This window comes from Phragmites australis, chromosome 13 (assembly GCF_958298935.1).
Source record: "Phragmites australis chromosome 13, lpPhrAust1.1, whole genome shotgun sequence".
Classification (NCBI taxonomy): domain Eukaryota; kingdom Viridiplantae; phylum Streptophyta; class Magnoliopsida; order Poales; family Poaceae; genus Phragmites; species Phragmites australis.
Window position 1 is genome coordinate 27,293,374 of NC_084933.1, and position 23,782 is coordinate 27,317,155.

The 23,782-nt window shown below is 44.2% G+C and overlaps 2 protein-coding genes across 3 annotated transcripts; both read right to left on the reverse strand.

The window, feature by feature from the left end:
* Positions 1-4,637: 4,637 nt before the first annotated feature.
* Positions 4,638-7,785, reverse strand: LOC133888299 (probable E3 ubiquitin-protein ligase RHG1A). 2 transcript variants are annotated; one of them, XM_062328485.1, is made up of 6 exons: positions 7,608-7,785; positions 7,422-7,438; positions 5,705-6,479; positions 5,535-5,606; positions 5,224-5,370; positions 4,638-5,124 (listed from the first exon to the last, which is right to left on the reverse strand). In XM_062328485.1, the coding sequence occupies exons 3-6, from the start codon at positions 6,464-6,466 to the stop codon at positions 4,990-4,992; spliced, it is 1,116 nt and encodes a 371-aa protein (XP_062184469.1). In that variant the 5' UTR covers positions 6,467-6,479; positions 7,422-7,438; positions 7,608-7,785; the 3' UTR covers positions 4,638-4,989. The 2 variants fall into 2 exon arrangements, with proteins under 2 accessions (XP_062184469.1, XP_062184468.1); XM_062328484.1 differs by lacking the exon at positions 7,422-7,438 and having other exon boundaries at positions 7,608-7,783.
* A 12,123-nt stretch (positions 7,786-19,908) lies between these two features.
* On the reverse strand, positions 19,909-23,782 carry LOC133888287 (uncharacterized). The gene is made up of 2 exons (XM_062328472.1): positions 23,331-23,782; positions 19,909-20,384 (listed from the first exon to the last, which is right to left on the reverse strand). Exons 1-2 carry the CDS (start codon positions 23,413-23,415, stop codon positions 20,197-20,199), a joined length of 273 nt encoding a protein of 90 aa, XP_062184456.1. The 5' UTR covers positions 23,416-23,782; the 3' UTR covers positions 19,909-20,196.

Here is a 23,782-nt window from a genome sequence, read left to right on the forward strand (position 1 = left end):
ACCTAACTACCGTTACGAATATAAAACTTATTTTACTAATATAAATAAAAAAGAAAATACGAGAGAAATTAACAGATAACACTTATTTTTTATCTTATCTAAAATCAAACTACAATATTCCTAAAGTATTCTTTTAGCAGAAATCTCATGATATATTTACATCTACATACTTAAATTTAAATTTGATATTATTATATTTAATATTTGTTTTCGTTACCAGATATGGATACTTAGCTAGTAATTAACTAATTCGGTGACAGTACGAGCCTGCATCGTTTGCCGGTTTTTTTACTCTATCCAGTTAGCTGTTTTGAGTTAGATGTGGTCAATATTTTTTAAAACATCGATTACAAATTATTTTTTATATATTAAGTTTTGATATTTGAAAATAGTATGGCTTGATTTATCTTCAAAAGTAATTTTGTAATAGTATAACTTTGATATATTTTATAAATATATTACACTAAAAAATAGTAGTCAAAAATATATTTTACCGTGTCGATGTGCAAAACCAAGCTTATTTGTTACCGGAGGGACTAATCTTCTAGGCATCGCTGGACACTAGGGATAAAAACGGTTTGAAAATGATCGGAAAAGGTTTAAACCACTTTTAATTTCATATTTTCAATCGGAAAATAAAGTCGATAACGATAATGCCAAAAATGAGTATGATGTCGATAATACGAGAAAACCAAAAACGATGTTATCAGAACGAAAACATGCTAGTATCGATTGGTAATCGATAATTCAAACTTGAAAATACTAAACTGTAGCATTGAGCGCTAACTTCACCCATTAGACTAATTCTCCTTGATATCAATATAAAAAGACAAGGAACACATATAGGACACTCATGTCCATAATCAACTACCTCGATTAATCCTCAAACCACAAATAATTTAGCCTGATCATTACATCAACACATGAAACACAACACAGCACAGACCTCATTGTAGACATAGCCAAGCAGCTCATCACTCATACCATGATGCTTCACAGGAGAGGACACACGCTAAGAGAGAGCTCCGATCGAGCTCATTGAGCTGTCGCGATGAGAGGTGGGTGGAGGAGCAATGACGCGATCACCAACCTGCTTGTTTGCTTCCCATTGTGGGTGCACCTCGCCCTTATGCCACCCAAGGCCATCTGCAGCCCGTCACAGCCATCCGCCTCCAAACCGATCAAGCGTCGTCATAGCACGAGCAACGTCGGGCCGAAGCAAAAAATCGAAGCAACACGCAACACGTCCTCGACGTGACGCCTCTAGATCCAGCGCCACATCGATGGGTTGCCACGGCACGAGGGCGCAATAGTAGCGATGAGTGAAGGCGGCGGAGGAGGGAGAGGATGGGCAGATTTGGGAATTCCCTATGGTAATTCCCAGTCCAAAATAGAAAAACTAGAAAATAATCCAAAATGGACTAAATCATTTCCACAAAGTTTTATAGTTTCCATTTTTGTTTCCCAATATATTGTTTTTACTTTTGCGATCAAAAAAGTTTTAAAACTATATCTGGAATACTGAGGTTTACTGTTTTAGTTTTCATCCTTGTCAACCGCATTGTTCTTTCACCTGTGCCCATGTGCTAGTGCGGCCTCTCGCTGCTAGTGGGCGCGGTCCGCGCGGACGAATCTGTGTTCAGAGGGAGAGAGATCGGGGGAGATAGTGTACGATCCAGCGATTGGTAGCATGCCAGCTTGGAGACAGAGGGAGGAGTGGCCTCGCATGTCATACATGTGGGGCTCATGTGACGCAGAGTAGGTGGCGTCCATGGGCCACTGAGTGTTCTGTGGAACCCAGGTGCCATTGACGTGCACGGTAGGGGATGTCACCTCCTGACCTATCCCTGAATGTATCCTCGCGCACCTGCATTCTTCCAGTAAACTGTTCAGGTGAGGTGCATCGTCAAACATGTCTAGGGCGAGGCTCTCTTGGTAGTTTATCTATTTTCGTCACATGCTACTGAGTGACACAATGTCTAAACATAGAGCAGTTGATATGCTCGACCATACATGGGGCCATACTATGCATGCATATAAAACTGTGAGTGATGTTGGAGGTGTGCTCTTTTTTTCTTGCTATGAATGGTGCCTGTGTTAGATGAGATGAGGGTAACAAATAAGTGACTCTTGTGTGCTTCGGTGGTTACTGATGCTACCCCAAAATATAGCAACTAAGTATAGAGAAGGGTTTTTCTATTATCAAAAGGTGTCTTTACATGATGACATAGAAATACTTATAGGAGTTGATTGATTGTCTGTATCGGACCATCCTGGCCTGAATGATGTGTACAATTTTCAAAAGATGTTTAGTTGGTTGTTTGAACTGTTTCGTTCTGGCTGAACACATGCAAAAATACTAGGCTAGCCTATCCCCACAGCGAAGCTAGCGAGGGCCTTCGCTCCCGAGCCTAGCCCGAGTCATGTCATCCTCATCCACCCCCGTTGCTCCTTCCTCTCACCCCTATATCACTCCCGCTCCTTCTTCTCACCCCTCCCCCGCTGCTCTCTCCCCACTGCTCACCCCTGGCCCCTGCTGCTCTCTCACCACAACTCCCTCCCCTCACGCTCTCTCTTCGTCGTGATCTGCTCCGTGCTGCCAGTGTGGTTCCAGAACTTCTGCCCTTCGCCGATCTGAGGTGTGTGCCCACCCCTCGGTCTCCCTCCACCCAGCAATTCTACACGCGTGACACAGGTGCCGCAAGCGAGATCCGGTGATTTCTATGAATGTGGCCTATATTTTTTTGGAAAGATCCCAGATTAGTTGTTGTTCATTCTTTGAAGCATCACAAGTCCATTTGTACGAAGAAAATCTCTAATGTTGCTATGAGAGGCCCGATTGTCAATAGATCCACTGATTTTAGATTTTGGTTTGTCCAAGTTGATAGCAGTAGAGTTCGATCAATGGACTTTAAGGTGGCAGTTAACAACTGAAAAGTAGATGTCAATAAAGCAAGCTCATGGTTCAACTTTCTCGGTCCACTCAATGTTTGATTTTTAATTGGTACTTTCTATTGAATATACTCATAATCTCATATGATAATGCTTTAGGGTCTATGATCGCATTGTATTATTTTGATACACTGAGTACATATATTCTTTTGTTTCAGCTCATAAACTCATAATCATGACCGCATTGTTTGTACTTATGCATAGATGCAGGAATTGGCTTGTAAGCGTCGTGACCTTTATTGTTCAGGGTGCATGTATAGTTGCTACAATGTGTGCATGCATGATGTATGTGTCAAGGCGTTCCGGTAGTCGAACACTTGCTGTCACCTACGGCTCTATGTCAGAAAGATATCAGATTAGAATGAATAACCTTAGTTCATATTTCATAATGATGATCACCATTGTGTGGAGCAACTTAGAATGAGGAGAGCCTCATTTTTTCACTTATGTACTTTGTTTAGGACGAGGTATTTGCTGACAAACACAATTAATAGCGCAGTGGAGGAACAAATTGTGATGTTTCTTCGAGTGGTAGGTCATAATCAAAGGTTTAGGTTGATAGAGCTCTCATTTAGGAGGTCAGTTGAAACAATTAGCCGGTTCTTCCAACAAGTGTTGTATGCTATCGGAGAGTTGCACCAAGATATGATTATGACATTGGACTACCTTGACAACCTGAAGGCAAAAGAGGCATTCACGGAGCAAGGGGATGCAATTGTGTTTGAATCGGAGGTAAGCAAACCACTCCAGTGTCAGATATGAAACTTTGATTGGTGACCTGTAAACATTTTTGTGGTAAAGGTTGACAAAATATATCTAGATGCACCATCAAAAATTGCAATTATTGATCATGAGAAGAAAAGAACATTTGTCCTAAAGAAAGATGGGCTTCCAGATGCTGGTAAGCTTATCTGATAGTAGATTATGTTCTTATATGTATTCATTAGCTCTTGATAGTAAATTTCTATCATCTAAAATTTTTGGGCGGCGGCCAAGATTGGCGGGGGGTTTGATTTGATAAAAGTATTTTGATACATTTTAGCAAAAGAAGAAGATAAATGTTGCTATAGGGTTCAAAGTTTCATGAATTTTGTTGTTATTTCTAAAAGTGCATAAATATGAGAAAGGAAAACAAAAGAAGACATGTAGAAGAAAACACTAAAATGGAAAAATATCCTCTATGGGGCCACGCGTTGGGGGGAGAAAAAGCCCAATTACTTACTATGTCCCGTTGGTGGGCTGTACTTATTTGGATATCACGGACCAACCGCAGAAACTCGCTAGGGAGATCGGCGAGCTGCGGATTCGTTCCGCGCAAGTGGATATGAAAAGAAATTTTATAAGATATGATATTTTAAAAGACCTATTTTTCTCATGCAATATGTGTCCCCTACTTTCTCTCTTACACACGCGTCAACTATTAGATCAGAGAAGGGACGACATGAGTAAAGATCTCATCAAGATCTTTTACATGAGGATCTTAAAAATTACCTTTCCGTGATACACACCCCCAAAACTCCACACCAGTGACAAATCATGTCTGCGTAAGCTGCAATCTGATGGATTACATGATTCGGCCAATCGTCAACCCCGAAATATCTCCTGCAAACAGTGCTATCCCTTCGAAAGTATGAGATTCATCTAGACCTCCAACTACTTCCCATATGATAACGTGTAGCTGGACATGGTCAACAATTCATTATCCGTGTTCATGTTTCTAAAAATCTGCACTTAACAATAACCACCCCTTGAAACGAATGTGATGAAAATGTGTGTATTTACAAACACAGACAAAGAACACGAATTGAACACCGACTCCGACAATAGAATAATGACAAAGTAATCCCCCACTTCCACCAGAGTTATTTCGTGATCCCTTGTCCTCACTGCGAGTTGTGGAACTGAAGGAAACCAAGAACCAAGCACGTCTGAAGGTCCAAACAAATGATTCGTTTTGTTCTAAAAAAGGTAAAAAAAAATGTGTCTAGACATGAAGAATCTATACACTTCATTTTTGACGAAAGATGAAACATGTTGCTAGTTGGTATTCAGAGCAACGGATTTGCAGATAGGGCACCAGTTCTTCTGCCGGAGCCAGTGTTTTATGCAGGAAATGTGGTAGTAGTGTTTACACGCCATCTTGCCCACCACCTCGCCGACTGAGTATTCCTCCTGAAAAATATTTCATACAACAAAAAAAAAACTTAGCATGATGCTACAGGTCTTCAAATAGTATCCCGTCACAGAACAATCTGATACAAATGAGCTTGCCTGGCATATGCTGCACTTTTTGTCACAATCTTCATGAGAACCTGAAGCTGTGGGCATGTAGAGGCTCCTTTTTAGGCACTTGGACAATGCATCATCTGAAAGACCAGTGTTTACAGTACCAATTCGCTCCCCCAAGGCTAGCAATTCCTGCAATGCAAAGTGTTGTAAATTATCTAACAACTAAAGAAACAAAAGCACGACAAAGAAACAAAAGATGTTGTGGACTGAAATGAGAGAAGAATAGGAACTGAGGAAGTAATGAAGGAAATCAGCTAACGACATAGTCAGATTAAGGGATCAGAGATGCATACTTCGTAAGACATGCCGTCGATATCCATCCTCATTCCTCTATGTCGATCATTGAATATGAAGTAGTTCTCAAGCTGCAAGATACAATATAATTCCATATAATTTACAATTAATATATCTTTTTTTCATCAAAACTTTAGCATGATCATTGTGCAGTGATAGGATTTCTTACCTCTTCACTTCCTCCCATATCAAAGCGCCAGTATCCATTTGAATTGTCCATGCTGTCCTCTAGAGATGAAAGTCCTCCCTGGAGACCACTTCTGTATCTTGCCATGAATCCAGAGAGAAACCCTTCACTTGGCACCTGATCTCTTGTTATCTGCTCAATCAGCAACAGGTCATCGTCACTCCTCTCTGAACTCCTTCTAGCATCTCCAGTGGTATCTCTGTGCACACTGTCAGCACCTGCATTTGCACCTTCAACTGCTTTCCTTGTGCGCGAAGCTGCCCGGTGCGACGGTCTTGAGACTGACCGGCTACTGCTTGGGGAACTAGCACCGAATCCATTTTGTGATGAAGGACTGTTCTCCCTGTTCAATGATCGCTTTCTTGATGCATTGACCCTGTCCTTTAGCCGAGCCAGTAGATCACGCCCGGGAGTGTCTCTTGACCTGTTGCCAGTTTCGCTACAAGAGCTTCCAGCATCCCTGCTGATGCTGTCTGAAGCACCGCATTCCTGTGGAGGCTTTCTGTTGGGCTTCCTGAAAATTTGTGATCTCCGAGGTGTAGCCGGTGTCGATTCATTGGGAACCGCTGCCATGTGCATTTCCTTGCCTTTGGCTTTGTCAACCGAATGCCGACTGCTACAACCATGGCGCGAGCAGCAAGTGTTAGCTTTGCGGCGCGAACCGTCTTCTCGGAAGAGCAGGATTGAGCCCCCCTTGGTGAAGAGAAGGCCGCCAACTGTTCGCCTTCCCATGTGTTCCTCCATGTCAGGTAATCACCTGAAATTGGAAATGACCCGAAGAAGTCATGCACTTAGTAGAACAGATGTCATGGTCAAACTGATGAAGTGAATCTTATTATAAAAAAAAGAGTAGCCAATTGTGGTTACAGGTCATGTGTTGGATTTCCTACACAGGTCTTACCGCTTCAGTTGTTCTACCAGGCCTGTGCAATATAACTGAAATATTGTTTACCCATCTTACTATTAGTTTTTACTTTTTAGATATAGCTTCGATCATTCAGTTAAGTGATCCTTCATGTAATTTTACCTATTTTTTTGAGAAAATTTTACCTATTATTTGGCCTAGTCATTTGTATTCCTGCTTATAAAACAACAAAAACCTCTTTTTATGTCGACCAAACGAAGTTGCCACCGCAACCTTTTCCCTTCATGTCTGAAAGTACTGCCTATTCTGAAAGGTCAATTTGCTGATGCCAACTCTAGCACGGCATGGCACAATACTGTATCAAAACCGAAAGGTGTACTGGTTTTGCTTTTCAAAGATAATAGGGAGTTGGAGGAACTTGACGGTTGACACATACGGATTCCATACGACACTATATATTTCAATCATATCCCAGAAGAAATATATCTACGTCTTGTAACTGAAAAAAAATGGAATATAAAACTGATGGGTTCCAGGAAATTGAAGCAATCGGAACATGCAGTGGAAAACGAACCTTTCCTTCTTTCGGAGGAAAACATAGAGTGTAAAAAGAGAGAGAGGGAATTTTGAGGGTTGAACGAAAAAGAAATTACTGTAAAAAAAGAAAAGAAATTGGATTGCAGAGACCAAGAAATCAGAAGTTTCATGGAGCCGCAAACCTTCCAAATCTCAAGAAACCAGTCCAAATAATCGATCAATACCGGTTTTCCTAAAACTCACAAGGAACAACTACTGAATAACCCAACGGCAACGAGAAAGGCTAAAAGGTCGAACCATGCAATCGCCTTCCTCTGCCACCATGAATCCAACAGGCGAACCAGAAACTCCCAGAGGGACAGGAGCGGATGAATGGACGAACACCAATCCAAGCGCACGAAAATAAACAGAAACAACTGGAACATAACATCTGAACAAGGTACAAAGAATAGAAGGAGATGAACAAGAGCGACCAAGACCAACCTTCCGTTCCAGCCTCTCCCTCTACCCGGGCGATCCTCCTCCAATGGAACAGGCCACGACAGCGACGGGACCAGTCTCCGGAATCGAAGAGAGGAATAGAGAGGGATAAGAAGAAGAAGAATAAGAAGCAGAAGTAATGGAGTTGCTATATATGCATGGTCACCGGCCACGAAACCACAGAGGGAGAAGAGAGCAACCGGGGGGGGGGGGGGGGGGAACCTTAAACAGAAAAGGAACGGCGAGGGAGACGAGGCCGGCGTGGAGGGCACGGGCAGGCCGGATCAGGCGCCGTCGGATGATGCGCGAGAGTAGGATCGGACGGGGGCAGGGAGAGATGGCCGGCGCGGGGCCCGCTCAAACGGAGGCTCCGAACCGTCCCCCGCCACCGAGTTTCCTACCAGATAAACTGCCACCCGTACATGCGTATCATCGAGTGTGGGGCCCGCATAGGGACTGACAGGTGGGCCGATTTTGTTGCCTGCGCTTTTTTTTCTCCTTTTCTTTTTGTGACATTTTTTTTTTGTCTGTTTTTCATGAAACAATCTCAGTGTTTTCTGGTCTTCTTGATGCACAATATATCAGGCACTTTGTCCTTTTTGCTATTTAAATCGACTTTCCACCTCAATTATATAACATAGCAGTTGAATACATACCACGTCAAAATCAAAATTGCAAGGATTTCTATAAGAGGGATAGCATAAGTCTGTCGCTAACGAGAAGGGGGAAACGAGCAGTACCTAGTGTGAAAATTGATGTAAAACAGGAAGTGACGAGGAATTTATCATGTCAAACAGATGGATTGCGCTCATATTTATAGACCTCAATGATTTACACATACAACAACTTGAGAATCATAACAACCATCGCTAACTGATTTTAGACTCTACCGATTGTTCTGTTATCAGTTGTGCTACAATATCCCGAACAATAGCATTGGTTTGGTTGTTGTCGGAGGATTAACTCCTGTCGCAGGGATCCCGAGAGACCCCTTTTTAGAGATTCGGCCGGGGGATGATCCTGAATAAGTTCGTCGGAGAAATAAATGGAAGTGAAAGTGAATGCAACGGCCGGTGGTGGGGAATGATCGACCTAGTGCAAAGAGAAGTAAATGCACCGGAGTTTAGACAGGTTCGGGCCGTACGGGGGCGTAATATCCTACTCCTGTATGGATGAAATAACTGTCTTGAGGGAGGTCTCCCAAGGATGTATCTGGTTACAGGAATATTGTGTCTAACTAAGAGCTTGATGCTCCTTATTTCTCGGCAGGAGCTCTACTCAGGCTAGCTCACAATGTCTTCGTCTGTTGGTTTGGTTTGTTTTGGGATTCGTCTTCTTCGTCTGTTGCGGCACGGTCGACTGCTTGGGCTTGTTCATCTCTTCTTTTTTTCTCCCTGTGTGCCGACCCTTTTATGCACTCGCCGGCCGCGACATACCCCGAACGGGAAGGAAGGGGCACAAGTTCCAAGACGTCATGACTGAGAAATGCGTCATCATTTCCTCTGGACGAAGTGACTGGGGCGGTCGAAAAACGCGGCGCGCGTCTGGTCACTTGTCACTGTGGACGCCCTGGCAACGGGCGCCGTTGAGAGGGCCCACCAAGCAGCCACAGAGCCACCCGGCGTGCCCGCCCTGTCTTGTTCCTCTGCCACGGCAGGGCGGCAGGCGGAACGCCTTGATACTGGCAACGTTATCCTGAGATACACCGGATAATACGGGACGGGACCCGTGCAATTAATAGCCCCACGCCCCTCTGCCAAAGCATGGCAGGAACTGACGCCGCGGCGGGAGCAGTTGGATATGTCAGGCCACACGCGCTCATTTAATGCGGCCTCGGACCTCTGACGGGCGGACACTTCATCTGTGGGCCCCTTGGGGACCTTCCTGGGTCGTCGGGGCACCGAGTGCTCGGGGGTACTGTTCGCCTCCCCGAGCACTCTCTCCCGAGCACTCTTGCAAGAACCTTCGGGGAACCGAGTGCTCGGGGGCTGCCACGTGCAGCCCCGAGCATTCTCTCCCGGGCACTTTTGCACGAACCTTCGGGGAACCGGGTGCTCGGGGGCTGCCACGTGCAGCCCCGAGCACTCTCTCCCGTGCACTCTTGTACGGATTTTCGGGGAACCGAGCGCTCGGGAGCTGATGCACGCAGCCCCGAGCACTCTCTCCCGGAATTTGGCTCTTTTGATCGTCGGGGGACTAGGGTGCTCAGGGGGTGAGCGGACACCTCCCCGAACACTTTATTCCCGGTACTTAGACTCCGTGGATCATCGGGGAACTGGGGTGCTCGGGGACCACTGATTGTGACCCCGAGCACCTTCTCCCGGAACTTAGATTTTCCTCATCCCGCAGGAGGGACCTCACGGGATGGTGACACGTGGCGGACGGCTGGCCTGGCCTCGGGACTCAGGGACCCCCGGTTCCTGATACACCGACAGTTATGATCTGATGAATCCTGATCACCATGTCTATCCACGGCTGGTTCCTTTGACAGTCCCCCTCGATCACAAGTTGTAAGCACCAAGTTGAGATCTTACTTCAACCGTTCAAACACATCACAAACTAGGGGCTTTGTAAAGATATATGCTATCTGATCTGCAGATGAAATGAACTTCACCTCCAAAGTTCTGGCTACTACCTTCTCTCGAACAAAATGAAAATCGATCTCGATATGCTTAGTTTGAGCATGGAACACAGGATTGGTCATCAGAAACGTAGCTCCAAGGTTGTCGCACCATAGAGTAGGCGATCTTCTCTACGAAACACCCAACTCTTTCAGCAACGACTGCATCCAGATCAATTCTACCGTTGAATTGGCAATGGCCTTGTATTCTGCCTCCGTGCTTGACCATGACACGGTAGGCTACTTCCGAGCACTCCATGACATAAGATTCAGACCACAGTACACATCATATCCTCTAGTCGATTGTCGATCGTCCAAATATCCAGCCCAGGTCAATGTCGGAGAAAGCGCTGAGTTGCATGGAAGCTGACCTCTGCAACCACAAACCAAGTGACAGTGTGCTTTTAACATACCGAAGTATACTCTTGACAGCAGCCCATTGCACATATGTTGGCGTCTATAGGAACTAGCATATTTTGTTCACTGCAAAGGCAAGATCCGGCCAAGTAATGCATAAGTATTGTAGGGCACCTACTGTGCTTCGATATCGAAAAGCCTCATCTGGTGACAACGTTGTCCCTCGGTGCTTGCTGAACTTCTTAGAAGAAAACATGGGAGTGGAGATAGGTTTACAATTGTGCATATTTACCCGTCGAAGAGATTAGCATCATATGCTTCTTGAGTGAGAATTAACGAGTCAGTTTGCCGATGTGCCTCGATACCAAGGAAATAGTTGAGAGTGCCAAGGTCCTTGACTGCAAATGCCCGACATAACTGATGTAACAACTTGTCAACAGCTGCGGTCGATGAACTAACAATCAAAATGTCATCTACATAGACTATCACATAAGCTGTAAGGCCAGACTGACTGAAAATGAACAATAAGGTGTCTGCCTTTGAAGGAACAAAGCCAAGTGCACACAATTTGGTGCTTAACTTGGAATGCTATGCCCGAGGGGCCTGCTTTAACCCATACAGAGACTTGCATAGGTGACATACATACTGAGGATGTGCAGAGTCAATGTATCCAGGAGGCTGATCCATGTATATCTCTTCATGCAGGTCACCATGCAAAAATGCATTTTGAATATCAATTTGCCGAAGTGTCTAGCCCTTGGAGATTGCCAAAGACAAAATGAATTGTATGGTGGCCTGCTTGATTACTAAACTGAATGTGTCACCATAATCACTATCGTATGTCTGACTGAAACCTCGAGCAACAAGGCGTGCCTTATGACAAGGCAACCAATCAATCTAGATTTCACTTAAGTTTATAGAGCCACTTACAACTAACAATGTGCCGTCCAGGAGGTCATGGAACGAGCTGGCAGGTATCATTCTAGAGCAAAGCATAATATTCAGAATCCATGACGGCCTTCTAGTCTAGCCTTTAAAGTGCCTGCACATGAGAAGTTGGTTATGCTACAAATGCTCGCTTGGTCAGTGGATACCGCACCGTGTCGTCGGTGAATTGCTTGGACTTGACAATGTTATCGCATAGTCAAGTCCTCATGTGATGACCAGGCTCAAGCACAGCCAGTGTAGGTGCAGCCTGGAGCTCAAAGATTGCTTGTCCAGATGGAGTAACTTCATGTTCAAAGCTTTTCACTGGGACTGCATCATCAGAGTTTGCCGCATCATCTGTATTATGAGAGATCAGCCCTGCACCATCACCATTAGTAGCAGATACACTATTATCACAAGATGGTGGAACTACAATATCTGGTTGTGCTGCAGTTGGATGAGAGATAAAGATAGGAAGGAGTAGAGAGGCTTCCGTAGGCGGTGGTGAAGTGATCCCAGATTGAGCAAAAGGGAATAGTTGTTCATCAAAGACAACGTCGTGTGAGATATATACGTGACCTGAAGAGCTATATAGACACTTGTAGCTACGATGAAGGTGACTGTATCGGAGAAAGACACACCGTCGAGACCGAAACACAAGTTTATTGGAGTTCTAAGGACACAAGTTTGGCCATCATGCACATCCAAAACAACGGAGAAAATTATAGTCAGGTTAGGTTTTGAGAAGTTTGGTATATGGAGTGACGTTTTGGATGACTGATGTAGGCATGCGATTTATGAGGTAGCAAGCAGTGAGTATCGCCTCGTCCTAGAAGCGAACTGGCATGGAGGCATGAGCAATGATAGCTAGTGCAATTTCTACAAGATGCCAAAGTTTTCGTTCGACAACGCCATTTCGCTGATGGGCATGAGGACATGAGACACAATGTTCAATGCCGGTAGTAGCAAAATACCAATTTAACTTGTGGTACTCCCCTCCCCAATCAGTCTGGACATACATGATTTTTACACCCATCTATCATTCAACGCATTTTTGAAATTGATAGAACACGTTTTCAACATCTAACTTATGTTTAATTAGATAGAGCCAACAAAACTTACTAAAATCATCCAAGAAGCTTACATAATAACTAAAACCATTATTAGACCTGATTGTAGGACCCCCAAACTTCTAAATGCACTAGTTAAAGAGATAAATGAGACACTCGAGAGGACAAATAATAGGGGAGCTGGTGAGCTTTCACTTCCTGACAAGCATCACAAACATGCTGGTTTTTATTCGGTGATGACGAGGAAGACTGCAAATTATTGGTCTCCAAGATGCTACGAATGATGGTGGAGGAAGGGTGACCTAATCTCCAATGCCATAGTTCTTGTGATGGCTTGGCGAAAAATGTGGCGTGGCGATGCGACAACGAGGAAGATGGAATGGGGTAAAGATCTCCGTGCAATCTACCTTGAACCAGAATTGCTTTCGTGACCCGGTCCTTTACAAAGAAGGAATCAGCATGAAATTTTAGGAAGGCATGATTATCAACTGCTAATTTATGAATCAAAAGAAAATTCTTGGAAATATGTGGGACATGCAAGACTTTTTTGAGATGCAAAGGACAAAGAGAGCCAAAAATTGCAGAACTACTAATATGTGAAATAGGTATACCTGTACCGTTAGCAACCTACACTTGATCATCACCCTTGTATCGCTCATGCACATTTAGCCGATCCAAGTCACTGGTGAGGTGATCAATCGCACCGGAGTTAGCATAGCAGTTGGTGTCTATGTAGTAGCCTTCGAACGACGTCATGTGACCGGTAGACCTGGTTTCCGGCTGAAAAGAATGATCAAAATGAGAGTAACATCTGATAGCATCATGACCATACTTCTTGCATATTTGGCAGGTGGATTTTTCACAGCCTCCTTGATTGCCGCATCCAGTGTCTTCACCGCGACCACCACCATTACGGTCACCACCGCCAGTAGGGTTGCCGCGTCCTCCGCTATTGCCGCGAACAACATTGTTGGCTGAGTGATTGAACTAGCCATTGTTGCTGGAGTCATCGTCGCAAGGTTGATGTTGTGCTTCATAGCTGATCATGTGACCGTATAAGTCACCCATAGTCATATCTCTGTCTTGAACCACAAGTGAGGTGATCAAGGCGTCGTACTTCATGCCAAGACTAGCAAGGATATACGACACCACTTCTTCTTCTCAGAGAGGATGACCGATGGACGCCATCATGTCGGCCGAGGACTTCATGCGATGAAAGTACTCGGACATTGTCATGTCCTTCATGGTGTTGACGAGTTGAGTGCAGAGCAAGATCATGCACGCCTTGGACTGAGAGGCGAACCTGTTCTCCAGCTTGTTCCAGAACTGCGCCGCCGTGGACATGAACAACACATGTCCTAGGAGTTCCAGGGACAGGGATGCTATTAGTGCACTCAGCACTAACTGATCCTACCGAAACCAGGTGGTGTACTAGGGGTTGAGCGTCTAGGTGGCGCCACCTTCAGCGGTGGTCGTGATCATCTTTGGTGGCGCCAGCCGAGAGTCGTTGATGAAGCCATATAGATCATGGCTATGAAGGGTAGGAACGGCCTATGTCTTCCACAAAAGGTAATTGTCACGATCTAGCTTGACTGTGATGAGCGTGCCAATGGATAAGGGCGAGAGAGAGAAGCTCGTGGTTGCCATGGACGAGGTCACGTCATTGGAGGTGTTGGATAATTGAGTTGTGGAGATCGACATGGAGGATCAGGGTTTTCAGGCACTAATTACCATATGAAAATTGATGTAAAACAGGTGGGCTGCACTCATATTTATAGACCTCAATGATTTACACATACAATAACTTGAAAATCATAAGAACCATCGCTAACTGATTCTAGACTCTACCGATTCTTCTGTTATCAGTTGTGCTACAATATTCTGAATAATAGCATTGGTTCGACTGTGATATGATGAATCCTGATCATCATGTCTATCCATGGCTGGTTCCTTTGACACCTAGTGCAAGTGTTCTTTTTTTTTTGGTGCACTTTGCACACATTTTTCAAACAAAATGTGTTGTACGAAATGACATAAAAACGTGCAACATAAGAGATATGTGCATCCCTTGATATATTCAAATCTGGTTGGCGTGCCATGTTGTAAAGTGAAAAATCGTCAAGTACTAGCTTTCGTAGTGTGATCATCAGGGTGATTGGTTATTCTTAGGACGAGCAGTCCAATTGAGCTGTTGGATTACCAACTTGGATCATGCTGTAAAGCGTGTAAAGGGTATGATGCGTATTTAATTGTACATCAGTACTTAGCTTTTGCACTCATATTTTTCTCCCTTTTCTGCCTTCTGATTCTCAATAAAACCATATGCTTTGTGTTTCCATAAAATCACATTGTACTTGACCCATCTAGCTAATACATACTTTAGCAATTGCCAACAGTAATTTCTTTCCATCGAAAAAAAATAGTAATTCCTTTCAGTTTAGTCGTGTCGCTAGTCTGATAATAACTGAGGTTTCATTTGGATGCACACGCAGTGCGCACTGTCAAATCGACTCCAAACTCGTTAGAACTTGTCTGCGAAATATTCTAGTAGCACAGGAAATAAAGGTAGAATCTTCCTGGAAATGCTGGATAATACCTTTGTAAGTGACGTCTTGTCGTTCGCTAGATTGTTCGGTCAGAGGACCGGAAAAAAGGAGCCTTCTTTCTTTTTGTCATGTACCTTGTGGCTCACGACTTGCTCCGACTCATACGGCACAAATTCGCCTAGAAATCATTTTCACAGAGCAGAGGTGGCTTGTGTAGACATCTCCCCTACACGCTGTCCTCCCCTGTAGCCCTTTCATTTTTTTACAGACATTTTTTACAGAAGAAAAAGAGTGTGGTGAGGGACATGGTCCTCTGCAGTACTGATACAGTAACAGTCACTGACACGTGATTTCGATTCTACGTGTCAGTGACAGTACAGTACTGCAGAGCATTTCTGTCCGGGAAGTGAGGTGGTGAAAGAAGAAGAGAAAGAAGATCAGCCTTTTTTGTGTGACTTCTTTGTGTCCGCCACTGAACAACTCCATCATGTATACATGTATTTAATTCCATCTTTGTTCGTTACAATTTCTTTGGCCACTGTCTAAATATAGATCAGTCAAAATCATAAGGTTCAGTTAGAGTACACAAGAACTGGTCAACACAAAACTGTTTCAGCAAATATACAGTGCGTACATGCTCGACATAAAAACGATTCTTCACTTTATCTTTTGTTTGGTGTAAGTTACTCGAAAGGCCAAATGGTGTGTATGCATGTGTGGTCGGCTTGGTGGAGTTGGACGGACTGAACCCCGTGCCCACTATCACCAGCAGCGCGATGACGACGGAGCAGGCCGGCACGAAAGGCAGGCAGGTACGGGAGTCGCTGGCCGCTACTCTAATTTAACGCACTCCTGCTTGCTTTTTGATCCTTGTTGATTTGCTTTTTGGGTGTCCCGTTGACATACCAGAAGCACATAAATGGCATCAGAATCTGGACAAGTTAAACATCAACGAATAAACGATGCAGTAACACAGCATGTATTACATGCAGATGACAAACACAAATGGCATCAGAATCCGGACAAGTTAAACATCAACGAATAAACGATGCAGTAACACAGCATGTATTACATGCAGATGACATACGAATACGGGTTATAATCACAATATATTGGCAAAAAAACGAAAACTACATAACTACTAGAGCTGTTGCCAATTTTTTTCCCGTGTAACGGCGTCGCTCTCGGGGCGACGCGAGGGGCTCTGAACAATCCCAAGAAGAGCTCCGTCAAAACGACCTTTTGTCGTCTCCATTTGTTGAATTCGGCAACGGATGTTGATACCGGCGTGTATAACGCACATGATCCAAAGCTGCAACAGAAAACCGTCGTCTTCTTTTCTGCAACTGCGAGGACGCAAATAGAAAACTTTCACTTGGCTCTGTCGAGTTCTCTACGTTCTTAATCTGGTAACTCTGTAAAGCTTGACTATATTTTATTGTCTCAGAGCTAAGTTCGATGAATCTGGGAATTCACTCACTCCTTGCACACATGCATCATAGCAGCCACGACTCTGAAGGCTTAGGCGTCACTTTTCTGCATCTCCTTTGTGTCAGCATGATTACAAGGGAAATCAAACAAGCAAGCAGCTACACAATTATACAACTCGGACCATTTTTTATGTACTCTGCGTTAGACAGAGTCACACACATCGGGAGCCCTTTGTCTTCGCTTTACTTTGCATCCTCATGGCCGCCCTCGGTCTTCTGACCACCTTGTGCTTATTCTATCCTCCTCGTGCCGCATCAACATCATACTATCGTGATTCTACTCAATTCTTGCCATGATGAATATACATAGGCCGTCCTGTGTTTTATATTTTCTAGAGAAGTAGAGAGAGGAGAGAAAGAGAAAGATGGCAACTGACAATTGCTTGTTTTCAATCCGTGGCCTATGTAATCACATAATGCATTAATGCAACTATCAGGAGAGCAGTTTATTTGAAGGAGGTTTGATGCTTAGTTTTTGAATGGAGGTGCCTTTCAGTGTGTTGGTGTGATAATTCAACACGGCACGGCAGGACACAGTTCGAAAGATAAGCATCTTGGTTGTCTCTTTATTGCGTGCTCTGATCAGCACTTGATCTCCTCCACAAACAAATCATTAGTCGCTTCCAAGTGCTGGATAGGACAAGCTTACAGTTGCCCCCCTGGTCTTCCTATTAGTCGCTTTCTTTCAGAGAAAGCGAAAGGATCGGAACGTCATGATATTTAGTCTTATTTAGTGTTTGAACACAAAAGATTCCAAATATATTGTTGATTGTTACTATTTATTCTCACATCCCTTGCTTTTATAAAAGAAGGGAATATGGATTTGTGGTTTCAGTTGTAGAAAATTGAAAAGCTGCTTGCCTGAATTAACTTCTTTCGACCGATAATTTCGCTTTGACCAAACCAGCAAGTTGACACCGTGTCGATGCATACAGTATACTTAAGCTGACAAATTGCAGTAACCAAATGCTGTCGCCCACACTAATACGCTTCAGATACCCGAAGTCTCGTCAATTGGTCCAAAATGCAAGGTGATCATAAAGAAGAACTCTGAAACTATATTTTCGCCATGTTGGGTGCACGCAAACTTATCGTGTTATGCATATAAGCAGTAGCATTAATGCTTCAGTTTATCTCTGAAAATTCTGGACAACTACAGTCCAAAAAAAATGGGTCAACTTATCTGCAATGGCTTCAGTTTTGCAGAGTAGCAGTAGTATGAATCTTCAGTTTATGTCTCTGACAACTCTGCTTAACTACCGTCTACAAAAAAAATTATGTCAACTTACCTGCGAGGAATTCAAATTCAGAGATGAATGTACTTCTAGTAAAGATGATGTACTTTGAACAACAAGATACCAAATGCTAGTGTCACACTAACCTGTAACACGAGGCCCTTATGTCTAGGAATGATTACTCTCTAATATGCAATCAGAAGAGTGGATGATTGCGGAAATCAAATTCAAAATTTAATTCATTTAATAAAAAATCAAGATTAATCTCGTATTCTGTTCTAAGCATATTGCTATTACATCATTAAAAGCGATGTACAGAAGGATCTATAGATTTGATTGCTCTTAAATTTTAACAATAGAAACTATACACGGTTACAAAACTAACACAACAAGAATCAAGACGATCAGATCTCTAGATCAAGAGTTATGACCCTCGCAAGCAGATTATGATAGATGATGACGAAAATTCATTAAATCCTAATTTCACGATTATGCAAGAATTATGATAAAATAATCCATCAAACTTTCCAAAACATTAATTAGATGCTATCGGATGATTTTGGATTAATCAAACCAAGACAAATTACATCAAATCAAAAGATCCAACAAAAACTAAAATCGAAAGATAAAATGAATAACGTGAAGAAAAACTTACGGAATTTAATCTTTATTACATGCATAAGTTCACAAGATATATGTATGCAAAATACCTACACAAATTTTCACGAAATCCTAAATCTTAGATTTTTTTTCCCACTAATATCTGATCTCTCTCTGTTGTGCCGCCCGTCGATCAGCATTGACGAGACCTGCGCCTGCAGTATCCGAACAGTACTCGAACATGACGCAGGTCCAACCCAGTTCACCCTTTTTTAATTCGGCAGCCATGCAGTCCTACAGATCTGCGTGACTGCGTGCCAACGCCCAACCTGCCAACTGCCTGAGCACCAGGAGCCATCATGCCTCGATCCGCGTGCATTAGCCTTGACCTTTTTCCTCTCTGTTTATTCTGTAGCCACACACCAAATCGCTGCTGCATAACGATTACTAGCTAATTAGCCTCATTAATGCATCGAGGCAATTAGCTAACTACTGGCATTTTTTCCTTTCTTCTATTCCATAGCACACAATTCAATTGCATGCTCTTTGAAATACACCTTCACGTTATACACATCATGACGTGATCTTTCATACCATAAATGATGTATAATTCATCTCTATCCCATTATAGCATATACATCTTTTATATATGTCTCGTGGTGTAATCATGTTCGTGCACCATTCTTTAGCTCATACATTTCGTGTGACTTCATGACCATCTTGATCTCAATTCCTTTTAAACCTAGTTCTGGTTATTGTCACCCATCATGTTCGTGCTCAAGACATATCTGCACATGAACAAACAAGCAACCAATTTGCCGAGCACAAGTTCTTCCCAATTTGACTCGATATCGATCCATACAACATCACTCACACGAATTTATTGCATATATCAAAATCACATGTATTACTATACTAACACGAGTATATCCAAGTAACATATTATCAACATGCACATCACCAATGCTATAATACTAAATCACTTTGCTTTTGCCAATATCAACACTAAATCAAAATTTTCGTCATACATGATCTCACATTATGTCACCACTTGTTAAGATCAAAATCCCATCATTAAAAGGGCTAGTGGAGTGGTGGATGCATAAGCTAGGGTCGCCTCATGGTCATGGCAAGGGAACTCACTGCAAAATAGTGCGTGTAGCTTCTCTGGGGCTGCTCAATTCTGCTAAATGTCTACTTCTGACGTGAAAGAAACCCATCAAGTTGCAACTGTCATGGTCCATTTACATACATACAAAGACAGAACCCTAGCATTGTTTTGTTGCTAGTCATTTGGCCTCCTTCACTTCTCTATTTCTATATAATACCAACAAAGTAGCAAATGCATAAACTGACTCTCTCACTAAGAATTCTTCAGAATTATTTTGACAGAATTCTTCAGAAATTGGTAAAGAGGGCACACGAACCGTACACGTAGCAACAGGAATACATGAGACAATTGAAAAGTAAACCCCACTTGCTCCATCCTTCTCTCCAAGTTTTGCGAAAATTCAGCACAAGTGCTATGTAGTATGTACAAACATTCAGAGGCTTATGACACTTTTACACCTTAACGTTGCTGGATTTTCAGCTCTTTCACGGGACAGACGGGCAGGGGGATGCCAAATAATACTAGCTACCATCAAATACTAAACTGGTGTTCTCAGTTCTCAACTGCTTATTACCCGGCGCCATCAGCCATGACGCGCAGCTTTCCGTTCCATGTACGTCCGCGTCGTTGTCGTCTCTATTGCGCGGCCGCGATCATCGACGACGACCGGCTGGACCACGCCGACGGCGGCCGCTTGCGCTGCTTCTTTGGGGAGTGCGATGACACCTCCAGCTCCGTAGTCAGGATCTCGAACATCACCTGCACGTCCTTGTATCCACAGGTTTGCACATCCTCGTGAAGCTTCAGTATGCTGCCTCCATTGCCTGCGCGGGGGGTTTCAGGGATAAGGATTTTGTCACTGTCATGAATCGTCCCAAAGTGGAAGGAACTGTGATAGAGAGGCGTCTTTCTCCTCCACTTTGTTAGTGGAGAAATAAAGGTGGCATGTTGGCTGCTTGTGGACCTTCCGATTTCGGGTGGAGGTGAAGGAGATGTGATATTTGTGACACTGTTTTTATAGGATTTGTGACACAGTTATAAATAGCGAAATACTCATGCTGACTGTATCATTATTTGCTCTAGTTACCCCGAAAAGAAGAAGAAAGAAACTGGATTTGTTTGTTTGATTTGGCCGAGAATGTTTCTTACTATCATGGGCCAAGCTTGCATGCAAAAAGCCCATAGGCCCATGTACTGCATGAAGGCGTCTATTGGACTTAAGGCCCATACAAAGGATGGGCTTCACTAGGAATATAATCCAACTGAATTGCTTAGACATGAAGAGCGAGTTTTTTCTTTTGAGAGGATCATATATTCATATCCTTTGCTTACTCTTAAAGGTGTATTGTGGACACAAAAGCTTACAGGTGTTCATGGCAAGCTCAGGAAACAAAGAAAATACTCAGTTTTTTTAAGAAAAAAAAAGTCGATAGGTGATAGATGAGCTAGCATCTGTTCCAGCAGAAAGCATAAAACAGATGGTAAAAGCGACACCATCTTTCCCACATTCGATATTCTACCGAGACAGCAACTTAGTACTTCACCGGTTCATCCACATCTATAAACACCCCAAAGGGAATTAATTCCCTCTACTTTTCCTCAGCCAAGAACATTTCCTTCGTCCGTTCTCACCAAGAAGTTCCTTCATTTCTTGTCCCTGCACCACTACTAAAAGACGTAGCCTGAAACCCACAGAGACATGGCTTTATTCGATCTCGATCAGGACACCCCCAAGTCAAGTCCAACCAAGAAGGAGCACCACGAGTTACTCGCCGTAGTGACATGGCCTTACGGCACTTGACAAATCCAACGGATGGTTGGGGCCAAAAAGGAAAGGCGCCTCCAAGAAACCGAAAAGGTCATCGCAGCTCAGCCGTCGGTCACACTGCTCCAACAGAAAGGAACAGCAGTGCGAGCCAGAAAGGAACGGATTGGCAGTCCGCAATTATCTCCAATTGATTGTGCTGTCGAGTGCCGCGTCGCCTTAGAAAACGTTCTAACCTCGACAAGAGAATCTCTCGGTCCGGATCATACCTCAAGAGCTCTGAATTTATTGGAGGGCGCTTCAAACTTGCAGAGACAAGATCACAAGATCTGACAAGACGTGGTGCCACAGAACGGAACAGAACAAGCAGGAACAGCCAACTTGACATATGCTGTAGTTTTCAGTGAGATTTCAGTGTCGCTGAAAGATATGTGTGCAGATCTGGGATAAGGACTAACTAGTCGTACGGCACATTAGATGATGGGGGTCATTAGTTGTTTGATCACACAGGAAGATCTTGGGCTGGCACTGATTGTCCGTTGGGACCCCGGAAATATCCTTGCACCCACTAACCTTCACTGCGCCATCTACCTCGCGACACTTGGCAGCGCCTATTGAAGAGGTGTTGTACTAACAATAATTAACAAGGTCTCACTGTTTGGTACTCGTAATTCCTTGCAGGTTGCTGCAAAGTCTCTGTCAGTTTGTACAGTACCAACAGGGAGGTTGACTTGCTCTGACAAGCATTTAGTTTGGTGCCTCTGCAAGTTTGAAATTTGAGTTGCCTATGAAGAAAATAATGCCTAATACTCTTTGGAAATCCAAAGAGTTTTTTCGGGTCATTAGCAGCCAATGAGAGGGTTCGTAACACTAGAGGCTTTTCATCTTGGACCCACATGTTAGAATATAGTATAGGGAAACTAGAACTTTGGAGAGTGTCAGTGGGAGCTGTGGAGGTGAAAAGGAAGATTACTTGTAGACTGAACCTGCAAAGTGTAATCGACTCAACAACACTCTGGACGAGCCTCTAGTGGGAAGGAATCACATTCCACCATGGATAAGTATTTGACGGATGGTGAGCGAGTTTGGCGAATGGTCAACGTAGCAAGGGTAAAGAATTGCTGGAAGAATTTCATAGAAGACTTTAGACCGACTCTATAAAATAAGACTAAAAGTGGATGGTTTCTAGAGGCTGCAAAATGAACAGAAAATAGGACGATCAGAGAAAAAGGATGAGGCATTTGTTGGCGATTAGTTTCCAAACATTATGTTTGGTTCTCGTGAGAGATTTCTGAAGTATTGAATGAAAAGAAAGTTAAGAAGAAAGACAATAAGCATGATGTAGCTTTCGGGGGAAGAAACTTCTGAGGCCACGCACGAAGGACCTCGGTGAGACCCCTATCCGCGCCGTGCACGCTCGATCGCACTGCGCGTGTGCGTGCGCGCGGGCACGTGTCGCGGCGTGGATGAGGTCTAAGTGAAAGACCCGATCTCACACAATTTTCTTTCGCTTTCGGAGGATGCATGCAGTTCTATCCTCAATCTTCATCTAGGTAACTGCATGCAGTTTGACCAAAATAAGCTTCTATCGGACGGTCACCAACAGCCATGCTACTTATCTCGGTACCGGTTAGCTCACGAAGAATCCATGAACTGAACTCGAGTATAATCAAGAAAGCAGTATTAAAGAAGCCATCTATGTGTCTGCCTGGTAAATCAAGAAGGATTACGAGATCTACGTCGGTTCCAGGAAACAATAGAACTCTTTCTCTTCTTTTTTTATGGCCAGAGCCAGCCCAAGGAGATCAATCAACCACTTTAAGAAGTTAAGATCACCAGCTGCAAACTAGCAGCAACTAACATGGCCTTGTGACGTATAGGTCTGTGCGTTACTCTTACCTATGGCTCTAATTGGTCAGTCGCAATCATTCATGTGCAGTTTAACTAGGGCGTGCGGGATGATGCGCGCGCGCGTGTGTGGTGGTGGTGGTGGGGGGGGGGGTACCTGTGTTGCGCGCGCGGACGCGGGTCGAGACGGCGGCCCACGCGCGGCGCGCCGGGAAGACCACCTTCTTCCGCCACCATGCCATGACAGCGCGCACCGGCGCCGGTATCCTCGCGGCGGCCAGCCTCGACGCCGCCCACGCCCTTCACGCGCGCCTCCGGCCCTCGGCTTTTGATCTTGCTTCGAGCGCGCGCTCCTCTCTTCCGGTGCGCTCCTCTCTGTTGGTTGCTGTTGTTTATGGAGCGAGCAGCGTTTGTTGGCTCGTCACGGCATGCAGTTTTATGGGCCTGGCCGCCGTCGGCTGCTCGGAATTTTCTGCGTTCTGGAGGTGCGTGCTCCACTTTGTATCCCGCGCCTCTTGCGAGGCTCGCTCGGGTCAGCCGGTCTGGCACTCTGCTCGTCGAACAGCTCGCAGTTTCGCACCGGAACACACGCGGCCATCCTTCTACCAC